Below are 26,434 nucleotides of genomic sequence, written 5' to 3' on the forward strand. Positions count from 1 at the left end.
AGCCCACATATAAGGTACACAAGATCCCTGACTTCTCGCAGTTTACTGATAGCATTTTCCTCAGGGCAGGGGCTGTGGTAGAAGTGTTTCTCAGTTCATGTTTAAACACTCACTTTCAATAAATATATTACTAAAGCATGATGCGGTAGCACACAATCATTTACAGACAGTGTATTTCCAAGAAATGGCCCAAAACCTCAGCTTTACAGATAAAAGTATATAGTGTATTAACAATCTATGAAAGTTGGAATTGGGTTTTGAAAACATATTTATCATTTGCACATCACCAAGCAAAGTGTCATGATTTGTTTTTCATCCTATTGAGATATGTCTTTCCATCACTCAAAAGTATTAAAAATGGTCTCTCACAGTTACTGAAATATGTTTTTATATGTTTGCACAGTTGACTTATTAGCTATTTAAATGTGTAGGACACCCCTTATACTCTACAGCCTTTCATTTCACACTTAGTACAGCAGGCCAGACAGTTCACCTTACATAATCCTGGAACTTCAGTCAGAGAAGGAAAAGTAATTGTAATCTGACTCCTGACCTCTGTCTCTGAACACAGAGCAAATGTGACAAAATAAAAACAAGATTTTACGGCATCTTTATTGCTTCTTCACTTTCTGACTAAACAGAACACCTGTTCTTTGTCAACTCACCAGAACAGGTGAGTAGGTCCTAAATATAGCTAGAACTGCTAAAATCTGCCTCCCATATGAGTGGGCGAATAGATTTTTCGAGGCCAGTTGCAATCTTGAAGCATGCAACAGTTGGGCTGGACCCCTGCTGCTCCCGTCACCTGCTGGCTAGTGTGGAGCACAGTGGTCCTGTGGGGCTCGAGCTGTTCTGGACTCCCAGGGCAAGAACTTCGGTCCACAATTCAACCCTCCGTCAGACGGCTTTAAGCCCTCAATGTTTCCCGATATGACTGGGATTCTCAGTTGGTTGTTACCGGTCTCTCTCACATGGGATCTCTCTCACATGGGGTGTTGGGTGATTCCAGCTTCGCTCCCCCATATGGGGAGGCTTTAATCCCGATCTTGTCAACTGCTGATTCCCTGGCATTTTGCTCATGGGTAGGCCCACCTGGGCTGCTACTCTCTATCTCCTTAACATTATGGCATTTATCTCCAAGTTCAAAAGAGGCCAAAAGGATAAGCCCTTTTGTAGGGGGACACCATCTTCTCTGAGTTTATCGGATGGAATTTAGACCAGCGTTGTAGTGTACTGAGAGACGCCCTTGAAGATTGTGCTGGAGTGGTCTTGGAAAGTCACATCTCCTGTCTTTCTAGCTTGCTGTAGGACTTCCTCTTTTTCTGAGTAGTGAGGACAATTGACTAGTACATTCCTTGGTCTCTGCTCCTGAGATAGCTTTTTGGAGCCAATCCGATGTACTCTGTCAATCTGTATTTCGGGGTTATCATTGCTTCGTAGGGATAAAAGCATTCATTCAATGAAGGGCTCGTGATTGATATTCATAACCTCTTCACCCCCGTTCTCTGAGCTGCAGATTCTCTCTCCTCAAGCTGTTCTCGAGATCTTCCAGTTTATCGATGGGATATTTTAGCCTTTGTTCCAATATGGTTCAGTTCTCTGTCTTGGCAGATTGATCCATCATGACGGTCTCAAGCCGTCCTTTGGCTTCCAGCAGCTGCTGTCCCACCAAATCCACATTTGATTGCAGCTCGTCTTTTTTGGCACCGAGATGTGAGCACAGGTCAGCAAGTCCTTTGAGGTCCTGGCACAATTCTTCGTAAAGCTTAGTCTTAAAGAAACGGAAGCTATCCATCTAGTCAGCCTTAACACCTTCGCTGCTAGGGAGATTTTCCTTGTGCTGATTTTACATTTTTCCCATTGTTCATGACGAGCTCAGCTCGTCATGAGCACACGACCAGTGTACTGCATGACGAGCTGAGCTCGTCATGAGCAGCGAAGGGGTTAATAAGCTAAATATGGTGTTGTCGATTATTTTGATTTGGTGTCTGTCCAGGTAGGTGAGGAGACTACCATGGAAGGATTTTTTTTCTAAGGGGCATGAGGCGCAACTCAGTGTAGAAGTTCACATATCCACTGTCTCCTAAAGGTTTGCGCTGCACAGTGTGATCACTGGAACCGAGAGAGCACCTTGCTGTTGAACAAAATAATGTTTTCTTAGACTCAATCTGTAATGTATCAACTTTAATTTAGCTCTACCACCCATTCCTATTGTTTCTTTAACAAATTTCTGACATTTCCAGCGATTTTATTAGTCTGAAATGTTTTCAAAGGCCTCCAATTCCTGCAGCAGTGCTAGGAGGAAGTGAAGAGGGACCAACAATGAAACTAGGATATAATTTTGGAGCATTGTTAGATAGTGTACTCTCCTGCCATTTAACACTCAAAATTATTTGTTATGCCTTTATGTAGTTGACAAAAAACAAACTTGTAGAAACCGATTTTGACTACCCCTTTTGTCAACACTATTTCCACTTTTTATTTATTTTTTACTACGAATGACATTTACCACCTCAACAAGACCAACCTGGTGAATGGCGTAAATTCTGCATTGCAGTTCATTAATATGAATTGCATTTGGATGCTCTTCCGGATTTCGACTTTTTTTCCCCCCTCCGTGTTTTTTAGGTCTCGGGCCTACCATCCCACTGCGTCAGCAGTGGGCGTGGCCAGAGTCCTATTCTCAGGGCTCCGAAAAACGTACCTATGAATTCCAGGCTGCTCGTGAATTTTTTTTTTTTTTTTTTGCGATCTACAAATCAATTGGTCTTCGCGTGCGTGTGGTTTAGAAACAGAACACGCAATAGGCCATAGGCGGTCGAGTAGCTCCGCCTATGCCCCATTGGTGTCTGTTACGCGCACCAGAAGGCCATATATCTTCAATTATCTCGGCGTCACGGCGGGAGATAATTGAAGACATCTGCTGGGCGCTCGTGCACCACTGCGTTCTGTTTTTTTATCCATTTCATGGAGCTCTCTCCCTGTCAGCGCATCTTCTCTCGGCCGCGATAATTCAAAAGATATGCCTGCAGTGGTGCGCGCGGCCGAGGTTTTTCTTGAAATATGGCTGCGCCGAGCACAAACACCAGTTTCGGCGGGATGTGTATGTGTGGGTGCCCTTTGGCTGCGTGACATGCAAACGCGTTATTGCATGTTAACATGTAGTTACAGATAGCAGCAGCTTCTTGGCGCTGCAGACACAAACAACAGATGCGAGCACACAGAGTGGGCATGCACTCTAACAGATCTGAAAGGGCACACAGACCAGCGTGGAGGCGCAGAGGGGAGTGGGCGGGGGGGCTGTTTGGTACGGGAAGAGGGATGCGGGCTGGACGAAGAGCGCACTGAACACACACAGCTGGGCACCGAACAAGGGCAAAGAACCCTGCACACAACTAAGAAACGAAAACCGGGATGGCGCTCCTTTTAGGGCACCGGTTTGTAGTGCGTCTCCCCTCCTTCCAGAGGATGGAAACTTTACCGAATTGCTGTCACAGCAGCCTTTCCCCCTCTCTCTGTTGTGACTATCAAGTGACACCGCCACTCGCAGTGCACCCGGGATATTTAAATGTGGTAGTCGTTAAAGTCAGAAAAGGAAACACACGACGCGTGTCTGTCCAGAGTCCACAGGTCACAGCTTCCGTCCCGGGAGATTGAGCTCAGCATTTAAGCCTTCCTGATGGATAAAAGGAGTTCCACGTACTTGTTCGGTACCAACATTTCATTCAAGCGTCCGTTCAGTGTGTGCTTGTAGTTTGGTGCAAATGGGCTGTAACAGAGTGCAGATTGTGAGTGCAGAGTGCAGAGTGCAGAACTCTACCCTCAAACTCCAACTCTACCCTCAAACTCCAACTCTACCCTCAAACTCCAACTCTACCCTCAAACTCCAACTCTACCCTCAAACTCCAACTCTACCCTCCAACTCCAACTCTACCCTCCAACTCTACCCTCCAACTCTACCCTCCAACTCCAACTCTACCCTCCAACTCCAACTCTACCCTCCAACTCTACCCTCCAACTCCAACTCTGCTCTCCAACTCCAAATCTGCCCTCAAACTCCAAATCTGCCCTCAAACTCCAAGTCCGCCCTCCAAGTCCGCCAATAGGAACAGTAATGATACATGAGGAGAAAATTACAAGTGAACAAAGTAGAGCAGCAAACGTTAAGTTACAAGGCGCAAAAGTGACAATTGTGAGCAAACAAAAATACAAGAGGTAGCAAACTGTGCAATACAGGAGCAAAAAGTGACATGTGTGCAGGTTACAACAGCGAACAAAGTACAAGTAGAGGTATAATACTGTCCACCCTCCAAATTTCACCACGCTCACACACACCACCAGCCGTCACTGCACGCTTTCACCAGGTGCACATACACACCACCAACCATCAGTGCACACTTACAGCAGGCATACACACACACCACCACCCGTCAGTGCACGCTTTCACCAGGCACACACCACCACCCATCAGTGCACACCAACAGCCATCACTACACACATCAATTGTTAACGAATCCACAATTAACTATTGTACCAATAGCAGTATTGCAAACTATACTTTTAAACATAACCATAACCATCTAAAGCTCAGCATGCTACCATTGCTACAATTCCAATCCAATCCAAACCACATAATTCCATTACACACTACATACATACACTCCATAACACATGGCGAAAAGACATTGCCATTTACAATGCCATTTCCTCTAACTCAAATAAATCCGAGACCTATTGCATTTCTAATGCTTGTTTCATTTGGGATTACCCCTTGTCCTGTGACCTCCGCTGCATACCACTGTATTCTCTACCTCTTTATAGATTCTTAAGTTTTTATACTTAACCCCACCCCAGTCTTGTCTTTTTTCCTGCAGGGTGGAGCCCCCCAACACACTCTCATGCCCAAAATCATCCTTATTCCCAGTTTTTTGTGCTTGCATTTGACTCCTCACCCCACTGTGTTGGAACACCTCTTGCGCCTTATCTCCTGTTTTTCCAATCCCTCCCCATTTTTTTAATGAACTTAATTAACCTTTTCTGTTTTTTTAGTCTTTTGTCTGGATTCTGTTAAGCATTGGAAAACCGACTGCACAGACCCAAATTTCCTGGGTTTCTGTTCTCTCCATCTTTTTTAAAAGTTATCTTGCAATTCGTTTTATTTCTGGGATTTTATGAACTTTTTTTATATACCGGCTTCAGGATTTAATCCTGGAGCCAGTGTATTCTTTTGCTCCTCATAAAGATCATCGGATTTTCAAAGAAAAGTTTTCTGTTTTTTTTAGTGATGGGATCCTCTGTAAATGGATCTCATATATGGGTAAAAGAAGATACCCATTATGGAGAAACATGATAACTGGAAAGTAATTTCAGTTTTACGCTTTCAGTTGCAGGCCAATGCAATCTCAATAGCCCCATCCCCTTTTCTTGTGATCAACTCCACCTGAGTTCTGTAATGTTGATTTGTTTTCGTTTCGCCGACCTTCTACTCACTTTGAAGTGTGGATAATGTGAGCCTGTTCTCATTATAATTTTACCTAATCCACTGTAGTGTAAGGCATGCTGTCTAACTACTTTTTTACACTGACTTGATTGCTTTTATTCCTTCGGTAGAATGCAGCAGACCCCAAGGAGTTGACGGTGCAGCAGCCTATCAGGTGAGTGCCAAAAGCCTTTTCCTAGTTTTTCAATAATTGTTTAGTAAAGGTGTTCACTTGCTGTTACATTCACATGTTGAAGTAGTGGTAAGTGCCCTAAGCTTTATCCTTTCCCGCAGAAATGGAAGTAGTTCAGATATTGATTTTGTGGGTGTTGAGGACAAAGAGTGACCAGGATGAGAGCTCAAACTTGTGCTGAAAATTGCTGGTTTAATTTTTATTTTCACATTGCATTTGTCACAAGCCAGCAAAAGTAAAGTATTCATGACACCATATTCCACATCCTCTGTATAGTAGAACATGGTGTTGCAATGTTACCCTCTCCTTGTTAATCTCAGTATAGATTTCCAATGAGTTAAGTGCTACCCCACCCCAATTGCATTTTAGTAAGACATTTGTTCCACAGCTAAAATGCCTTGTGTTTATTAACATTTCAGAATAGCCAGTGGATCGGTTACCAGTTTTGCAGGCATGTAGAAATACCAGAGTAGGCCGCAAGGCAGCATTCATCATCTTTAATAGGACTGTGATTCCTCGGGTCACTTCACCATACGTTTGAGAATGTGTATACCCCAGTGTATCCGTGAAAATGCTCAGTATTTCATTGCTAAAGATAAGCAGCTCTACCAGATATGTTGTATCATATTGGGAACCATTTTGTCAATTTCACAGGACTATAATTTAAAATGCACATCATCGTCCCTATTTGGGACACAGTGCTATTTTTCAGATGGTTTCTCCTATTTATCTCCCAATATGTGACTCACCAATATTTTTCATGTCATTTACTCACGTTTTGTTTTGTCTGTACCTTCATCAGCCTAGTTTTTTTTTATTTTTTTAGTTTTCAGTTAATGTGCAGTCTTAGAAAATATCCGTACACTGGCTGTAAGATGTAAGCAGGTTATCATAGCACCTGGTTGTACAACAGAGCTAGTCAGAAAAATGAGTCTTCAGCTTATCATCCCTCAAGCAAGCGCAGCTTAAAAGTATTTTTGAGAAAGAGAAGGCATAGAAGTAACATACCCAGATATTACATTAGCCTGTTGTGTAGTTGCCCATTTGCCTAAACTAACTCAGGCGTGTGTGCAGCGAAATGTCGTTGCTGGGTCTCATTTAACGTCTGGTTAGAACAATTGAAGGGCTCTCAGCCTTGGTTGAGAATAGGACCGATTTTCCGGCTTTGTAATGTATTGTATCAGTAGAGCCCACCATGTGGTGAACTTGAGTTACTTTTGTTTCTTGTAAGCTTCTCCATTGACAACACATACCAATGTTTAGTGAAAATGAGGACGATGGATGGCGCCTCCCCCTTCTTCCAAAACAGGGCAACTACTTGCGCCTCTGCTTGTCAAAGGGGTGCGAGCTGTCATGAAAGGTAATTCTTAGGGCGTTTTCTAGCAATCCCCGGATAATTGTTGCCTGATCTACTAGCAGTCGATATGCCAACACCACCTTGATGGGGCTAGGAACTTTCTTACAGAATAATGTATTGCCCTGCTTCTTGTCTTTGGAATAAACTGCTACTCCATATCACCTCCTCCTGTGAATTTTGGAGAAGCAGACTCAGGATCCCCCTTAAGTCTACACAAGTTTCTTAAATTGGGTACGGTCTCTAATAGCTGCTGGTGCAGTTGATGGCAGGAAAGTTGAATATCTGAGCTGGCAATATTGAAGCCTGTCAATTTTCCTGTATGGCGTAAACTGGTGTTTACTGAGTGACCCACTTGATTTTCATCTGATGGGAAAGGTTAACATAATTATTGTAATTTCGGGAACTCTCGAAATTGCACCACTTTGCATAATTGTGTGCCGTTTGCTGTAAACAGTTACTGCACATGGCGGTAAATTAGAGGGAACAACAAAACCGAGCTGCTGTTCTCTTCTTCAACAAAACTGATGCAAAAAATTGACGCAGGGATGTATTTTGCGTTGAAATGTAGTACAAAATAACTGATTTGTATTTTGCATAATTGAGTAATTTCACTTAATTTTGCCATAATTTCATACACACACCTAGTTGCCTGTAAGGCTTTTCAGAAACACTGCCATCCCCAGCCAAGCCAGGTCTCAAAGAGAGCCCCCCACATCCTTACTTTCAGAAAAACTGCCCATTCATTGTTGATGCAAAGGTGTGCTGTCATGCAATACCTCTCAGAATCCGTCCGCAACAGTAATTTATTGTCTGCAAAGAAGCACTGCTTTTGTTTCTCACTAGCAGTGGAAATCCTCTTGATGCAACCCCAGCGTAATCAGATTTTTCTTAAGTTTCGAGACATGATACCCACAGCAAGGGCAGGTTACTTTATTCTGTTGGTTCCGGAGCCCCCCACCACTATGTTGAAGTCACGCCCCACCACCCACTGACCTTCCACATCGGCAAGCAGAGTCCTCCGAAGTCATGACAGGAAAGATTCCTGTTGTGTTTGGTTCAGATTTGTATGAAGGCATGGGACTGTAGCTCAAATGTGGGTTGGGCCCTAATTTAATACCCCTCCCTGTTTCTCTTGACCAGGGTACCCTCCCCATCCTTGTGGCTCTTGCAAAGGACTACCACACCTGCTGTCTTTGTCTGTGTGGAAGTCCAGTATTGGTTGAGGTGGACCTTGTGCCTCAATACAAATTGTTCCCTCTGCAGTAGGTAGGGCTCCTGCAGGAGGATGGCGTTGGGGTAATACCTCTCTGTGTACCTCTGGAACTGTTTCTTCTTATTCAGGAAGGTTAGTCCCTTTATATTCAGTAAAAAACAGTTTGAGTGGTATTGTTTAGGTTAGTTTCCCAGATCTGCTGAACTGTGCTCCCTTTCCTTCTATCCGAAATTTGAGAAGTCTCCCGCTAAGAAATGTTTTGTTAACTGGCCTTGCTAACACTACCATGAGTATGTTATGTTAAGTTATGTTATGCAGATTTGTAGGGCGCACTATCACCCTGGAGACTAACCTGATTGCACTTGTTTTCTTGCCTTCTGCTCCCTGATTGTACTCGTTTTTCTTGCATTCTGCTCCCCTGATTGTGCTCGTTTTCTTGCCTTCTGTTCCCCCTCACTGCCCCTGATTGTGCCTGGCTGCCTTGGTGCCCTCGATGCTCTCGTTCCCGCTGCTGCGACCCCCGCGGCCCCGCCCCCTCACTGTCCATTCGCTGCTCCCCCTCATATAGGCCGGCCGCTGCGCGGTGAGGAGAGCGACCCTTGACCTTGCTGGTAGGTCGCTCCCCCACCACACAGCTCCGCCTGTGTGTCCTTACCCTGCCCCAGCTGCTGCCGCTGCTGTAGAAGTTGAGGCCCTCCTCCACCCGTAGGCTACCACCTGCGCCTCATCCCTGGTGGCCAGTGGTAGGCCTTAGGTTTGTATCACTGTCGCTGGCTGTCTGTCTTCCCTGTACTGCCCATACTGTCTTCTGGTATCTGTGACCGCTGTTGCCTGTCTACCCCCTGTGCCTGCATTCTTATCTGTGCCCGTTCTCTTGCCTTCTGCTCCCTTGATTGTACCTGTTTTTCTTGCCTTCTGCTCCCCTGATTGTTCTCGTTTTTTCTTGCCTTCTGCTCCCCTGATTGTACCTTTTTTTCGTGCCTTCTGCTCCCCTGATTGTACCCGTTTTTCGTGCCTTCTGCTCCCCTGAATGCACTCATTTTTCTTGCATTCTGCTCCCCTGATTGTGCTTGTTTTCTTGCCTTCTGTTCCCCCTCACTGCTGCTGATTGTGCCCGGCTGCCTTGGTGCCCTCACTGCTCCGGTTCCAGCCGCTGCAACCCTTGCGACCCTCCCCCTCACTGCCCATTCACTGCTCCTCCCTCTCACCTCCACATATAGGCCGGCCGCTGCGCGGTGAGGAGAGCGACCCTTGACCTTGCTGGTAGGTCGCTCCCCCACCACACAGCTCCGCCTGTGTGTCCTGACCCTGCCCCAGCTGCTGCTGCTGTAGAAGTTGAGGCCCTTCTCCACCCGCAGGGTACCACCTGCGCCTCATCCCTGGTGGCCAGTGTTAGGCCTTAGGTTTGTATCACTGTCGCTGTCTGTCTGTCTTCCCTGTAATGCCCATACTGTCTTCTGGTGTCTGTGGCCGCTGTTGCCTGTCTACCCCCTGTGCCTGCATTCTTATCTGTGCCCATTCTCTTGCCTTCTGCGCCCCTGATTGTGCTAGTTTTTTCTTGCCTTCTGCTCCCCTGAATTGTTCTCTTTTTCGTGCCTTCTGCTCCCCCTCTCTGCCCCTGATTGGTGCCCGTTTTCTTGCCTACTGTTCCCTGATTGGGCCTGTTTTTCTTGCCTTCTGCTCCCCTGATTGTGCTTGTTTTCTTGCCTTTCGTTCCCCTCGCTGCCCCTGGCTGCCTTAGTGCCCTTGCTGCTCCTGTTCCCGCTGCTGCGTCCCCGCCCCCCTCACTGCCCATTCGCTGCCCCTGCCTCCCGCCTCCCAGCTGCTCCTCACTCCCACAGCCCCATATATGGCGGCTTCTGCATGGCCTAAGGCAAGCCCGTCTGCGCCCGAACGACGCTCAGTGCCAAAACCCCTGGTCCTTGCACCCGCCATGATGACCACCACCACTACGATGCCAGCACACTCCATGCTCTCCACCTTGGACAAACCCACACCTGCTTCAAGGCTGCCCCGTAAAGCACGCACGGCCCCTTCACCTGCCGGAACTGCAGCTACACTAGCCTCAGAGCAGCCAAACAACCCTCCAAAAAGACCTCAACCACCTCCGATGCATCCTACTGAACACCCGCTCCGCACGCAAACACGCCGTCGAGCTCTGGGACCTGCTCGACGCATCATCCCCGGACGTCGCCTTCCTGACAGAGACAAGGATGAATGACTCCTCCGCACCAGACATTGCCATAGCCATCCCAGACGGCTACAAGGTCACCCGCAGAGACCGCACCAACGGAGTCGGAGGAGGAATCGCTATAGTCCACAAGAACAGTATCAGCGTCTCGACCAGCACTGAGGACCCTTTCTGCAACGCCGAACACATTTGTTTGAGATCCACACAGACCCCAACTCCAACCTCAGAGGCACCCTCATCTACAGACCTCCCGGACCCCGACCCCAGTTCAGAGACTCCATCACCGACTTAGTCAGCAAGCCCGCCCTGACCTCCACCGACTACATTCTCCTCGGAGACCTTAACTTTGACCTTGAGAACAACAATGACAGCAACTCGACAACCCTGATCAATAACCTCGCCAACCTCAGACTGAGGCAACTCGTTACAACACCTACCCACTCCGCTGACCATACGCTTGAACCCATCTTCTCCGCTAGCCCCACTTCTCCTTCAGCCACACCACCGAACTCCTCTGGACCGACCACCGCTGCATCCATTTCTCCTTCCAGAAACCCACCACACACCACCGCACCCAACAGATCCCTCGCCGCTACTGGAGAAAAATCACCGAAAACCAACTACACGCAAACCTCGCTCTCAGCCCACCCACTGAACCCTCCAACACCGACGATGCTGCCCACAGCCTTACACGCTGGATCGACGACTGGGCCCACACCCTCGCCCTGCTGAAGAAACCTCCCACAGAGACACCAGCAAGAGGGCCAGCTGGTTCACCCCAGAACTCCTAGCCTCCAAGCGAGCCTGCCGGAAACTAGAGAAGAAATGGCACAGCGAACAGACTCCGGACAACCACGTAGGCCACAAGGACGCCATCCGCAACCACCATCACCTCATCAGAACTGCCAAGAGGACCTCCTTCAAAGACTGCTTCGACATCAACGCACACAACAGCAAGGAGCTCTTAAACATCGTCAAAGAACTCTCCAACCCCAGCTCCAACACCAACGACATCCCGCCGTCGCAAGCCCTGTGCGACTTCCTCGCCACTTTTTTCCACCGCAAAATAGGAGACATCCACGACCGCTTCATCACCCAGACAGCCCCAACAGACAACAACACAAGAGACCCTCCGCACACCATCGACCACGACCCCCTGCTAGCCTGGGCCAGCGTGAGCATCGATGACACCATCAATACCATGAGCACAGTCTACTCCGGCTCCCCGTCAGACCCATTCCCGCACCACATCTTCAACAAAGCCAGCAGCTCCTTCGCACCCCACCTGCGCAACGTCATCAATCTCTCCTTCAAGACTGTGACCTTCCCAGAGAGCTGGAAACACGCCGAGATCAACGCCCTACTCCAAAAACCCAAGGCAGACCCTAGAGTCCTAAAGAACTTCCGGCCCATCTCTCTGCTCCCGTTCCCGGCAAAGGTCATCGAGAAGTATTCAACAGACAGCTAACCCGATACCTCGAAGAAAACAGAATCCTGGACCCTTCCCAGTCAGGTTTCTGCAGCAACCACAGCACCGAAACCGCCCTCATCACCAACACTGACGACATCAGGACCATGCTGGACAATGGTGAGACTGCAGCCCTCATCCTCCTGGACCTCTCCGCCGCCTTCAACACCATCTGCCACCGCACATTACGCGCATGCCTCCACGCCGTAGGGATCCAAGACAAAGCCCTGGAATGGACCTCCTCCTTCCTCTCCGGCAGAACCCAGAGCGTCCGCCTCCCCCCTTTCCGATCCAAAGCCTCCGAGATCATCTGCAGCGTACGCCAGGGATTCTCCCTCATCCTGACACTGTTCAACATTTACATGGCCCCGCTCGCACACGTCGCCCAACAGCACGACCTCCACATTATCTCCTACGCCGACAACAATCAACTGATCCTCTCCCTCACCAAGGACCCAATTGCCGCCAAAGCCAACCTCCACGAAGGATTGAAGGCCATCGCCGACTGGATGAAGATCAGCCGACTGAAGCTGAACTCTGACAAAATGGAGGTCCTCATCCTCGGCTCCAACCCATCAGCCTGGGACGACTCCTGGTGGAGGACGGCACTGGGAGCAGCCCCGACACCCACCTACCACGCATGCAACCTGGGAATCATCCTCGACTCAACGCTCTCCATGACCAAGCAAGTCAACGCTGTCTCCTCCTCCTGCTTCAACACCCTCTGCATGCTCCGCAAGATCTACAGGTGGATCCCAACAGATACAAGAACAGTCAACCAGGCCCTCATCAGCAGCAGACTCGACTACGGAAACACCCTCTACGCAGGAGCCCCGACCAAGCTCATCAAACGACTGCAACGCATCCAAAACGCCTCAGCACGACTGATCCTTGATGTCCCACGCCACGGCCACATCACCCCCACCTGAGAAACCTGCACTGGCTGCCCGTCAACAAGAGGATATCCTTCAAGCTCCTCATCCACGCACACAAGGCACTCCACGAGACCGGCCCAGCCTACCTCAACAGACGACTTTCCTTCTACATCCCTAACCGCCAACTCCGCTCCGCCGACCTCGCACTTGCCACCGTCCCGCTCATCTGAAGAACAACCACTGGCGGGAGATCCTTTTCCCACCTCGCAGCCAAGACCTGGAATACCCTCCCACTGAGCCTACGACAGACCCAAGACCTGCTGACCTTCAGGAGACTTCTCAAGACCTGGCTGTTCGATCAGTAGAGGCCCCCCTCCACTCCCCAGCGCCCTTAGACCCTCACGGGTATGTAGCGCGCTCTACAAATGGTTGACTGATCCTGCCGCCTGAGTGAGAGATAAGGAATGCTATGTTATGGGCAGTCTGTTTAAGAATTTGTGAGTGTTGACCTACCTTCGGACCTCCAGTCCTCCTTGAAGGGCTATTCTTTTTCCACATTGTAAATGTAAAATGTAAATGTAAAAAAACATTGCTCATTAACCAATGTGGAGCAGTTTTTCTCTGTCTTTGAGATTACCAGCGGCAGCTCCTCTGCTAAAAAATAAAATAACAGTATGTTCAGGGCCAAGATTTGGCTATTTGTATCCTGACAAATCCTGACAAATCTTAGTAATTCAAAGACTATTGAGGAGTTTTCATACAGGTCCTCTCAGTAAAACTCACAGACTTAGAATGTGTTTAAGTGTGTGCAGCTTTGGTCCTCTACCCAAATATTAAGATTCACATGAAACTCAACTAGAACACCTAACTGGAACCCCTAAGAAGCTAGTTTATATTTAGTCCTTTGACACAGACAATGCGTCCTTGGAAAAAGATGCATGCTAACCCCTCACTATGTGCCTTCAAGAAACCTTGGGTCAGCAAATAGCTAACATATCTGCCAGCAGGAATTCAAGTGACACAGAGAGCAACCTGATGAGCACAGGTCCCAAACTGTGTGGTATGGCTTTAGGTTGCGTGCGTGTACCAGAGGTTCATGTTCTGGAAGTGTCGGGGGATTCCAGGGCTAAAAGTTAGTAAGCGGACAGTGGAGCTGAGAGGAAGTGGTACGACAGAGGAGCTTTAAGTGGTGTTATGTGAGCATCTGCAATAGATTCTTTAATCATCATTATCACTGCTGTGTTTTGATGCTTCCAAAACCTGAAGGGGCACCAGTATTTCAACACCAAACCCAATTCCCCTCCATCGTATCCTGCGGACAGCGAAGAGTATTTAACCCATTGCATGCATGTATGCTTTGTAAACACTCTAGCTTCTACAACCACACTGAACCTGGTTTTCATGCTATTTTTGGTGCGATTACAATCCGTAGGGGCATAAGCAACGTGTGGAGTGTCAAGCGTGTCTCCATCTGTGTGGCTGGAGTGCCTGGAGCAGTGCCCAAGTGGCACTAACGTTGCTAAGGAAACACGAGGAGTCCCAAGTGTGTAGGTGTTTGGCAGCTACAGCAAACCTGGAGCGTGTTAACACTGTGAATTGTGACTTTGGGAGCTGTGCTCCCGTCACCAACATGCATCATCATCACATTGGTGGCAATTTTCACCTTTACACGGAGGTGCTCAGAGCTCTGCTCGCCCTGTGTCATTTTTCTGTGTGACTTCTGAAATCAAAGTGTTATTGTACAATACTTCACACCGAGATGATGGAAGCTCTGATTGTGTCAAGTAATGTCCTTGTGATTTCTGAATTGAATTTCTGCGTAAGAGTCATTTATTTCTCTTAAAGTTCTGTTTTCAGCTGCAGTATAGAACCATCTCCATCATCATTTTACAAGATTATAACCTAGTGCAGAAGAATTGTTAGTACATTTACATTTTCATTCTCTTCTCCTTTGGCTTTTAAGAGCAAACAGATCTCTTTTCAGAATCGTTCCTAGTATGTCTTAACCCCCTGCCTTCTTATCAGAAAAGGACGAACCTATTTTGCCATGGAAACATTGGAAGAAATTATTTTATTTTTTCTTAGTTGCAATTAGAGGTGAAAGGATTTCTCCAGCAAGGAATCAAACTATTTTAATGCATAACTTGGGGATTTATGGCTGGAACATTTGAGATAACTGTGGGCAATGGAGAGGGAGAACCCGTGGACATCTATGAAACTTCACTGTGTATGCTTGAACAATATTTTGGACCTCATATAAATGTGGTTCTGGAGAGAGACACGTTCTTCACCAGAGTTCAAGGACAGTAAGAAAGAGTTGGCAATTACATTGTTTCTCTTAAAACTCTTGCCCACACTTGCCATTTGGGGATCTCACAGACAAGGGAACACTTGGTGAGATGTACAACTGTAATAAGATGCAAGAGAAATTGTTGAGCAAAAATCTCATGATTAAGGATGCTATCAAAAATTGTGGAGAGTATGGAGAATACAACTGGGTGGGTGAAGGAAATTAGAAGTCAGAAATTTGATAGCAGTTGTCTAAACAGTAGTGTAGCTGTTGTTTCCCACGATAGTGGGGAATTGGAGGGTGACACTAATGTTCAAAGGGTATCTGCCAAAAATGTCAAATCTAAATCTTCTCCTGATTTCCAAGATAACGGAAATAAATGTTGTAGGTGTGGTAATGCTTCTCATTTGTCTAACAGTTCGAATTATTTTGCAAAGAATTCTATATGCAGGAATTGTGCTATCTGAGGATGTTATGCTTGCTTGTGTAAAGCTGAGAAAGTTAACATGGTTGACAATATTACTGATGTTGTGAAAAAGAAGTTCTGTATGTTAGGGGTGAGTCTTCTGTCGTGGACACAGGACTTTTGGTGATGCCAGAGTGTGGAGTGGATGTTGGAGGAAAGACATTTGTAGTTTTGGCTGATTTGGGCACACCATACATCATGATTAATGATAAGATCTGGGCAGAGATGTTTGGGGTTGATCATTTTGTCCCTACTACTCTAGATATTAGTCCAGTGAGTTACAGTGGGATGAGAATTGATGCGCTTGGTTATGTGATAATGAAAATGTCCTTTAAGGACGGAGGGACTACAGGGAAGGTGTATATTGCCCAAAGAGGTGATGATTTGTTGAGTTGGCACCAACAAAGGGATATGGGAATGACTCATAATTCCAGTGTGTGTGAGCAAGGGATGCTGGTGGATGTGGGTGGTGACTGTGAGACCATTTGCACAGAATTTTCACAGGGGTTCACTGGTGAACTGGGCTTAGTAAAGAATTTTGAGCACATGATCGTCAAGGATGGTGCTAAATCCATTGTTCACACAGCATGGAGAGTGCCCAGTCTGATGATGAAAATATTAAGGGCTGAATTGAACAGATTAATTAAGGCAGGTGTCATCAAAGAGATTGATTTGTCTGAATGGTTGGCACCTGTGGTATAGGCCCACAAGGATGGTGGGAAAGCCAGGCACACATGTGTTGATCTTGGAGATCATAGTAGGTGCATTTGGGGTGATCGTCAGTCATTGCCTAACATTTGAGACTCTTACTATGCTGTCAGGGACCAATGTTTTCAGTGTCCTGGTTTGTCTTCTTACCACCAGGTGCTGTTGTATGATGAATCAAGACATTTGACTAAGTTTGTCATTCTGTTAGGTGCCTACAGATTACAATGGATGTTTTTTGGGTTAGATTCTGTGCCTTCTTGTTACCAGAGAATTATGAAGATTCTTTTGGAAGGAGTTCCATGTGCATTAGCCTTTCAAGATGACATCTTGGTTTAGGGCAAGAATGGTGAGATCCTGCGATTGGCGTTGAAGAAATTGGCTGAAAGTGGATTGACTGTGCAAAGGGAAAATGTGAACTTGAAGTACCATCAGTTTCTTACCATGGATATGTGATTTGGAATGAAGGAGTGAGGGCATAGTTTGAGTTGACCAATAGCATAGTGAAAGCTCCCTGACCGGTAGATAAGGATAAAGTCAAATCATTGTTACAGCTTTATGAATATTATTCCATGTTAATCAAGGGTTTTGCGTGATTGGTGGAGCTGATCAAGTGATTGCTGAAGAAGGGTGGTACGTTTCATTGGTCAACAGAGTGTGAAGATGCTTTTAGAGTAGTCAAGGGCGAGATTGCTAACATGCCTGTTCTGAGGCATTTTCATGTACAAATGAAGACTGTTTTGACTACAGTTGCGATTCTGAAGGGCTTGTAGTGATTTTATCACAAGTAGTTGATGGGGAAGAGATAGTAGTATCTTTCGATTTAAGAGCCCTAAAGGAGGCGGAGATTCCCAAATCAGTGATTGCGAGAGAAAAGTTGACAGTTGTGTGGGCTGTGCATTATTTTAAATTCGATCTGTGGGGGTTTGCCTTTTTATATCAAAACATATCATCCTCTTGTACAAATTATCTCCTATAAGGGAAGAGAGAGTCTGACCTCTCGTCTGAAGAGATGGAGTGAGGCATTAGAAGAATTTAGGTCACAAGTACAATACATACTGGGACTTGAGAATAAGTCTGCTGATTGCTTGTCATGACTGCTGGTGGAGATAGAGAATGATGCGGAAGTTATTGTGACTCCAACAGACTGTTGGGTCAAGGAGAGTGCCTTGTCTCAACAGGAATAGGAAGATAGCAAGGTGAGTGGTATTCCTATGTTAGTCATTTAAGACTATGTTGTTCAAGGTTGGCATGTAGGTCATTGGACCAATCTGCATGCTCCTTTTCGAATCTGAGCTATGAGTTGACAGTTTAAAGTGGAGAGTTTTTGAGGCATTAGAGACTGGTTCCTCCTGCAGGAACGATAACCAAGGCGATTAATTTAGCACATGAGGGGAATTTGTGTAGGAATCGGACCAAATGAGAGTGCAAGAAAGATATTGGTGCCTGGAGTTTATCGAGAATTGGAGAGTGCATTCCAGGAGTGCTACATGTGTACTACCAATGACAAGTCACACGTGACTCGTAAAGTCCCCTTATCTCCTGTTGAGACACCTTACAGACCATGGCAAAAGTTGGGCTTTGATATCTTGGGTCTATTTGAATTGTCGCCACCAGCTGAGCAGTATGTGTTACTTCTTGTTAATTGCATGTCGAAGTGGTTCTCTACTAGGTGTGTGAGCACAATAAGGCTGATAATAGTACTTACATTTTTGAGGGATACATTTGTCAGTGAAGGAATCCCAAAACAGTTTCTGACAGACGATAGAGGGCAATTTGTGTCTCAAGAGAGGCAGTTCTTTTTTGAAGGATTTGGGTATTAGTCATTTCAAGTCTGCTGCGGTTTTGCCACAAGGAAATGGCCTGACTGAGAGAAATAATCAAGTAGTGAAATTGTGTGCATATATTACATTAGAGAAAAGAATACCTCAAAAAAAATGTTCTCATGGAGACTTAGTGGGCACATCGCACCACTCCCAATGGGGTGATGTTGAAGTCTCCTTTTGAGCTTCTGGAGTGAATGGTGGCTTTTTCTAAGCTCAATCCTGCCTGGGTTTCCTCTGGAAAGATGGAGAGTGTTGAGAAAAGGAGAATAAGTAGGTTTCAATGTGAAATGTACTAACGTAAGTATAAAAATTGGTATGATCAGAAACTTTCAGTGAAGAATAAGAGATGGAATGTTGGGAAATTTGTCTGGATTAAGGAATCGGGCTTGAGCAGGAAAAAGGCTCACTCAGTTTCCTGGATCCTTTTTCTGTTGTCTATAAAGAGAAAATGTAGTCACAGTACACTCTGACACCTGGAGTATGTCCAGAATGATAAAATGTATGGATAATGGAATCAGTAATCAAAGTTCACAAGGTAATAGTAACAGTATACTTCAAAAAAGACTAGACCAAAGCAAGATGGTGTCCAGGCGAGGGGTTTATTGATTATTTTTTTTTCCATTTATTTTTTTTACTTTTTTTATATTGGCATTTCAAATAAAGGACGACCGAGGCAGCGGCCTCGATAAATCAAGGGGGAGGAAGAGAAAGGGAGGAACACAGAAGAGGAAGGGAGGGGGAGGGGAGGTAAGGCATTGCGGCACATATATTGTATCATCAAAGAGTTACAATTAGAAAAAAAGGTATTGCAGCATCATCACTCAATCAGCAAGACAATAACATCAACAATGGGAAACCAAGTGTAATGCTTCAGGAGGTTTGCCATCCCAGGGTTGCTGCCTGAAGGGGGCCGGCCACGAGGCTGCAGTTTTGACCCTGTTTCCAGGCATCAGGTCTGGGGAAGATCAAGATGAGTGTCAACTGAGGTGTTGTGGGGGGTGGCTTGGGGGAAGGGGCAACCCGTGAGTGGAGGCCCCTCCCACCCCATCGGCTGAGGGGCGAGTGTCTCTCAGTCTAAAATACAACAGTAATTGCTCCTAGATGTCTTTTGGGTGAGATGCTGTGGCATTAGTTCCCTATAGGTGGCAAGCCTTTCCTGGCAATAGGTCGTGTCCTGTTGTGAAGAGGCATCCTTGGATGCAGGTCTCCTACCCCAGTACATAGTGACCCGTCGCGTGGCCAGAAGTCGGAGCCTAACAGTGAGGCGTCGGACTCCAGGAGGAACATCTTTGACATAACCCAGGAGGCTTATCAGAGAGGTCGGGGGGAAGGAGAAATGTCCTGTTACCTGCTGCAGGATTAAGTGCACCTCTGACCAATATTTTGCCACCTGTGGGCAGGCCCATGCAAAGTGGCAAAACAAAGCCCAACATTGCAGACAGTGTGCCTCAGCCCTATGCATAGCAGTTGTCAGTGTGCAGTACTGCTTGTGCAGAAATTCCAAATGTGTGAGCCACAGTCTGTAGTTGGGTGATAAACCAGCAGTTTGTCCGCAACAATACAACCATTGTTCATCTGTGAGAGGGGGATCAAGATCCAGGTCCCAAGCAGCACGGGCCACTGGTACGCGCACTCGCGCCCTATCTTGCATTATCATGTAGAGGTGGGTTACTAATTTGTGGGGGGATGGATGTGTTATCATGTGCTCAAGCGCATGTAGTGTGGGTGGGGGTGCCAGCAACATATTATGCACTGTACAGAGATTAGCTTGAATCTGATGTTAGAGCAGAATGTCTATTGTGGTGGGGCAAGGAGGCTCATGTGCCTCGAATGAAGGTATGAACTGGCCATCCAGGTAGATATCAGTGAATGTGAGGAGATTTCTTTTGCGGGCTCGTACTCTGCCACCATCGTCCTTCAGCGCCGGCAGCTGGGGGTTTTGCGTGCTAGTGGAAGAGATGGGGCGTAAAGGCAGGGCCAGCTAGCACGGAGCTCCATGCAATTCCAGGCCCATCGGGCACATTTCACTGTGTCGATCACCGCATGTGGTGGCTTAAAAGACTGATTAAGGGCAGGAGGATACCAGGCCCGCCTCCACCGCCACATGCGGCAGAAAGCGTGTAGGATAAAGCCAAAAGTGGAGATATTGGACCTGTGCGTAGAGTGTATATAGCGTCCTATCCAGTACATTTAGGCTTCCCTGCTGCAGAGGTAATGTTTGCGTCTCCCATGTAATCCTCGCCAGCTTGCCAGCCCAGGATATCCAGTTTGACCGCCAGTGGCCGGAAGAATGTGGATGTAAGTGGGATGGGAATGCTGATAAAAAGGTAGATAAATTTGAGTAACATTACCGTTTTTGTGATCGCGAGCTGGTCCTTCAGCGACAGGGGTAGTCAATTCCAAGTTGTATCTCCACCCGCTCTGTAGCTTTGCCGTAGTTAGCACGCCACAGCTAGTCTGTCATAGCTGAGCCAAATACCAAGGAAGCACACTGGGTTAGAGGCCCCCACTGTATGGGATACTCAGATTCAAATAGTTGCATACTGTCAGTGAGGAGGAAGTGGATGGATTTGGCCCAATTTATGTGGTTGCCAGAGTAGCCCCCAAAGTGAATGACTTCCCGAATGACAGGATCCAGGTTTATTTGAGGATCCCGGATGCAAAGCGTGACATCGTCAGCATACATGGAGACTAATATCTTGCGGGCTGTAAAGCTGAACCCCTGGTGGGGATGATGCTGCCACCGTCAAGCCCCAGCGGCTCCATTGCGACCGCAAACAGGACTATGGTCATCAGTCAACCTTGGTGAGTGCAGCGCGTTATCTGGAAAGGGTCTGAGATCCTACTGTTTAAGCGTAGTTTGGCCATGAGAAAGATGTTGAGTAAGTGGATGAGGCCCACAAAGCCTGAGCTGAGACCAAGCTGTGAGAGTTGGGGTAAAAAGGACCACTCCAGCGAATAAAATGCCTTTGTGGCATCTAATAGACCTGTGACTGCAGCGAGCTGAGGCTCCATGCTATGCATGATGGCAAACAGGGTGCGAAGGTTGTGCACCGTGAAGCGTCCCTGCACATACACTGATTGGTGTGAGCAAACCATGTCTTGCAGCAAGGCGAGGAGGCGGTTAGCAGGGAGAATGGCACATATTTTGTTATAAGTGTTTATCATCTATATATTTCAAGGAACACCAGACTTAAATACATGCAAATCAACTATATACATTTGGTGTATATGACACCTCCTAGATCAAATGTTACATACAGGGGTGAGATGCGGAAATGCCCAAGTGTGCCTATGTGGATGCCAGTTTCATACACATGACATGGAGTTGCAGTGTAGTACGATTGTACTGGGAGGGAAATTTGGCCAGGATTAAAGTTGCATTGGGGAGGGACCTGCCGCTGTCTGTTGAGGTCTGTTTGTGTGGGCTTTTTCCCACATCCTCCTAAGCGAATTTATAGACCTGGCTTTGGGCTTAGCTAGGAGACGGATTGCTCTGATGTGGAAATCCGCTACGGGACCCCAGGTACCTAGTTGGAACAGTGAGGTTATTAGTTGAGCGGGAGCAGAGGCCAGAGCCTTGAGTTGGGAGGGGCAAGCAGATTTATGGAAAGAAGTGCTGGCGAACTGGAAAAACCCAGAGCAAACCAGTAATGCAATTGTAGAGGAGGTGAGTGGCAGCGAATGATTCGCACTTGTCTCCACATGTGGGCCTGGCTGTAGAGGACTTGACAATGCACAGCCTCCCCTTCCTCGGAGTGGGGCGGGATGACGCTGGTCCTGGGAAATCATGAGTAGTGAATGTGGGATCAAGCCCTGTGGAGTAGGGGCTCAAAGCCACCTCTTTTTCTCCTCCTCTTTCCTCTCTCCCCCACTTTGGATTACACAAGTGAGGTGCAGTATATATTGCGTAATTGTTGAGTCTCATGACTGCACTCCCGGACACAGGTGCGCCCTTTGTCCCCCTTGACATGGAATGTTCTCTTTGTTCCCTTCTTTTTTGTTTCTTTGGTTTAATTGTCATATTACTGGAGTGTGTGCTTAAGTCCAATAGGTTGAGTGTATGATCGCTGAAGACAGTGCCTGATCCGGGTATGAAAACGGAGATGCCCATCGAGACAGGGCGAGGAAGCAGCGTTAGACCGGGATTATGATAGTCATTTACTGGGGCGGCAGGCTGTTGTGCGAGCAAGAATGAGCTGATACCAGTCTCGAATATAAGATTAATGTTGATACGTCCTACCCCATGATTATCGTTGTAATGTGTAATAACCTGTCTAGAGTGATACATGAACACTACATTGAAATGTTGTTCTTACAAATATTGTGTAGTGCAAATGCAGAAAAAACATAAATGTTAATAAAAATATGTTTAAAAAATAAATCAGTGTTAATAATCTATAACGGCCTGTACGAGTCTGACCGATTTAATGGTTTGAGGCTTGAATATCTGGACTATTACTACTTCATGAAGTGAAGGCGGCAGCGCCCCTGTCTCCAGGCCCACCCTGTACATTACAAGGAGATGCGGGATCAAGTGGGCAGCATGTTCCTTGTAAAAGGAGGTGGTAAACCTGTCCAAGTTGGGCACTCTGTCGCTGGGCAGGCTTTGTGTGACTTGGAGCCCCCAGTCCCCTGTAAAAGGGAAGTCTACATGCATGCTATGCGCTCGGTCAAGTCAAAGGAGCTGTATGCTGTCACAGTATGCCTTGAGCTTCTCTCCATTCAGTGACACTTTGGCACTGTAAAGTTGGGAGTAGAAAGAGGTCATTGTGCAGAGCAAGCCGGCGTGGGTAGATTGCCCATGGTCTACGGACCATGTTCGCCAGTGATCTCCCAGGTCGGTCTCCCTCCCCATATCGACATGTGGTTGCCTTTTGTTACATATACTTTCTCAAGTGTCTCCTCTGCTTCGTACTAGACAAGCTTCACACGGATATCCAGCATGTTGGTGGTTCTCTTAGAAGCATAATACTCGAGTTGAGTGCCCAAAGTTCACACTCCAGCATAGCAAGTTACGACCGGATTGCTCTGAGAACGGTAGTTTATTTAGCGATGCACTCCCCTCGAATCACGGTCTTAAAGGCCTCCCATAATACAGATGGATAGGAAACCGATCCCTCATTATTGGCAGAATAGTCAATGATTGCAGTGCAGATCTCTTTCCTAAAGACAGTCATGTAAGGCCCTCAGGGCTAATCTCCAGGAGAAAGCAAGTGTGGTGGCCAGCAAAGGGGAAAGTTCCAGGAGTACGGGAGCTTGATCGGAGAGCATGCGTGGAAGATGTGATACCCTGGTGGTCCAGGTGAGTGCATTCTGGGTGAGCAGCCAATAATCTATGCACAACCATGCACCAGATGCGGATGTGCAGGCTACTTATGGCCTGGGTCAGGTACCAGGTCAAGCTCTTGCGTAGCAGTATGGCAGTCCCTTGCGCTTAGACGTGTGTCTCCGCACACCAGCCTGCCCACAAATGTTAGGCTATCAACGGAGTGAGGTGAAGTTCTTGGTGAAAGCAGGTGTCAATATGGTGTCTGTTAAGATGAGCATGAATTAGGCTAGCTTTCCATCGGTCATTCGAACCACAGACGTTCCAGGTCAGGCACTGAGTTGTGGTCAAAGCAGTGTTGGAAGGGAGGTGTCATGCAGCCATGTGGCCTGGCCAAGATTGGCCAAGTGTGTGTCCTGTGTGAACTCACACAGGTACCCTGCCAAGGAAGACTTGTAGAAGGTAAAAATCAGGGCCCTCGAACTTTAAAAACAATCTCTCCCGCCACCCACTCCAACCAGAACTAGGTTGAGTATCCCCAGCCCATTCCCCGCCGATCCCCCGCCCAGAACCCCATTTTGTAAAACAACATGCCTGATGGATGTCATCCCGAGAGGCAGCCAGTAGCCCGGTGATCAACACAGTCTCAAGAGGACCAGGCGGCCAATGTGACGCAAGTGTGCCTAGGGGTGGTTTGGTCTGGGCAGTGTGGTCAAGAAAATATTAACTTGGAGAGCACGAGTGTGCGATTGGGGTTATCGTCCATCGCAGGGGCAAGGATGTAGTCAGCAGGTCAAAATGGGACTTTCCACCATGCTATATCCGCAGCTTGGCTGGGTAGAGCAGAGAGTAGATGATGTCTGACTTTTGTAGGATGCGCTTGGCCGGGATGATTTTGCAGGCCCTCTGCACTGCCATGGTGAAGTCCGAATATTATTAGACGGTGTTGCCTTGATATTGGACAGGTCTACATTTGTGGGTCAGACCGAGGACTGCATTGCGATCCCTATAGTTGAGGATTCAGGCCACTATATGTCGGGCCAGATTGCCTCGAGGGAGGCGCAGAGCAAGGTATCCATGCGCTCACTCTATAATGATCACATGCGAGAGTGCGTCTGCGAATAGGGATCGCAACATGGTTTCGACGAAATCCTCCATCCTATCAATGACCATGTGTGAGAAAGTGGCTCTATATATACTGGGCAATAAGGAAGTACAGTGTGTATAGAGTCCACAAACCCCAGAGGTATAACAGAGGTTAAAGTCAGGACTGACCTTACTCTCCAAAGTGGTAGATCACAGGTGAGTACTTCTGAATTTGGCAGATTTTGTATGATTATTTTCAGTTTTCAAAACTTCACACTTAGAAAATTTTCAAGTCAAAATTGGTCAATGTTATCCAATGGCAGGTCAGTAGGTTACCGGTTTCCAGCTGAGTACTTGGCTGGTGAAGTTATGGTTCTGGGCATAGACTCCGGGCCCCCCCAAGGTCAGGTAGGTACAGTTGGTTCAGCCCCAGCAGCACAGGGCCGGTCAGGTGCAGAGGTAGGCCCAATGAGGGAAAGGGGGCCTTCGGATGGTGGCTGCTGGCTAGCAGGCCACGCGACTGTGGGAGCTGGGGTCCTGGTTACTTGCTCAGGGCAGGGGGGGGGGGGGGGGGGGGGAGTAGGATAGGACAAAGGTGGCACAGCCAGCGGCACTCGGGCGGCTGGTTGCAGGGTGCTTTTGAGCCGTCGGGCGCTCAATGTTATCCAATGGGAAAGGTAAAAAAGGAACAAAGGCTGCAGGCTCGGGACGGAGACCAGCACCTCGAGAAGTAAGTTGGGATCTTGGAGCACGGGTAGGTACCCCAAAGGGAGGCACAGGGGGCTGTAGGGCGCTGGTTGCAGGGGTGTCTTTGGGTGTTGGAAAAGCTTACCCTCAGCTGGTCGCGGTTGGCGTGGCCACTGGTTCTGAGTCTGCAGCGTCGTCTGGTTCGTCGAGGAGGGTCTTTGGGCACTGGACTTTGGTTCCCAGTCGCCGGGGGGACGACCTCGTGGTCTTCGTTCGGTTGGGCTCGGCCAGGGCTCGGCAGGTGCAGAGTAAGCTAGTCCGGAGCTTCCTGGCTGGCACCAGGCGGGTTGTTGCAGCAGAGCCTCTGCTGATGGGAGTCAAAGTCTTTAAGAGGGTCAAGGCAGGCAGGTCCTCTGGGTTGCTATCTGAAGGAGTCGCCGGGATTAGGTAGGGGCAGATTCCAGGATCGACAGGCCGGTAGGGCTGGGGCCAAGTCAGTTGTTGTTGTCCTGTTGTAGCAGCTGCACGGCGGGTCTTCTTCTTGATCTTCTTTCTTCTTTTCTGTCCACTGGGTCCCTGTCCTGGGGTGAGTACATCCCCTAGCCTGCTCCTCTCCTGTGGGAGGGGGCAGGAGCCTAGCTGGGATTGGGCAGGGCTCCCCATCTTCAAGATGGCCGGAGCCCGGGGTTGTGCATCACCTCGTCTCCCCCACCTGAGGAGTGGGGTTGGCACAGGCTGGCACCCCCCCTTCCTGACGTAGTTTTTACCGCCAGTCTTACCGCCAGAGTGGGGGTCAGGACTGGTGGGGGCTGGTTGCTGGGTACAGCAAATGGTCTGGGGAAGCTCACAGAGGCGGCATGCCTTTGAAGCTTCCCCCTGCCTATCCTGGGGGAGGAGACCTAGCACCTTGCCCAGGATGTGCATTGTTGCAGGCCCAGGAGAGCGGGGGCTCTCCTACCCAGGGGTCCAGCAACATGTCTCCTGTGTGGCAGCCTCTGCAGCCACTCAGCCCAGACGTGGATTGTAAGTAAGGTTTTCAGGGGGCATCTCTAAGATGCCCTCTGGTGCATTTTACATTAAATCCCACACTGGCATCAGTGCGGGTTTAATGTGCTGAGAAGTTTGGTTCCAAACTTGTCAGTCTTCAGGTTAGCCATTATGGTGCTGTGGAGTTTGTAATGACAACTTCCCAGCACCATATACTCTTGATGGTATCACTGCACTTACAGTGCCCAGGAATGGCCCTGGGTACTGTAGGGGCACCGGGTTCATGCACCTGTGCCCACACCTCTGGCATAGGGCACCCAGCTAGAGGGGTGACTGAAGTAT

At 47.8% G+C, this 26,434-nt stretch overlaps 1 protein-coding gene across 4 annotated transcripts in view; it reads left to right on the plus strand.

Annotated features, from left to right (window-relative positions):
* PRR14 (proline rich 14) overlaps positions 1–26,434 on the plus strand; it is a 588,115-nt gene that overhangs the window by 254,666 nt on the left and 307,015 nt on the right. For all 4 annotated transcript variants that reach the window (XM_086931668.1, XM_086931667.1, XM_086931670.1 and 1 more), the window contains one exon: positions 5,611–5,654. In XM_086931668.1, the coding sequence (XP_086787794.1) occupies positions 5,611–5,654 (44 nt within the window). The remainder of the gene's footprint in view (positions 1–5,610; positions 5,655–26,434) is intronic.

Source organism: Lissotriton vulgaris, chromosome 7 (genome assembly GCF_964263255.1).
Source record: "Lissotriton vulgaris chromosome 7, aLisVul1.2, whole genome shotgun sequence".
Classification (NCBI taxonomy): domain Eukaryota; kingdom Metazoa; phylum Chordata; class Amphibia; order Caudata; family Salamandridae; genus Lissotriton; species Lissotriton vulgaris.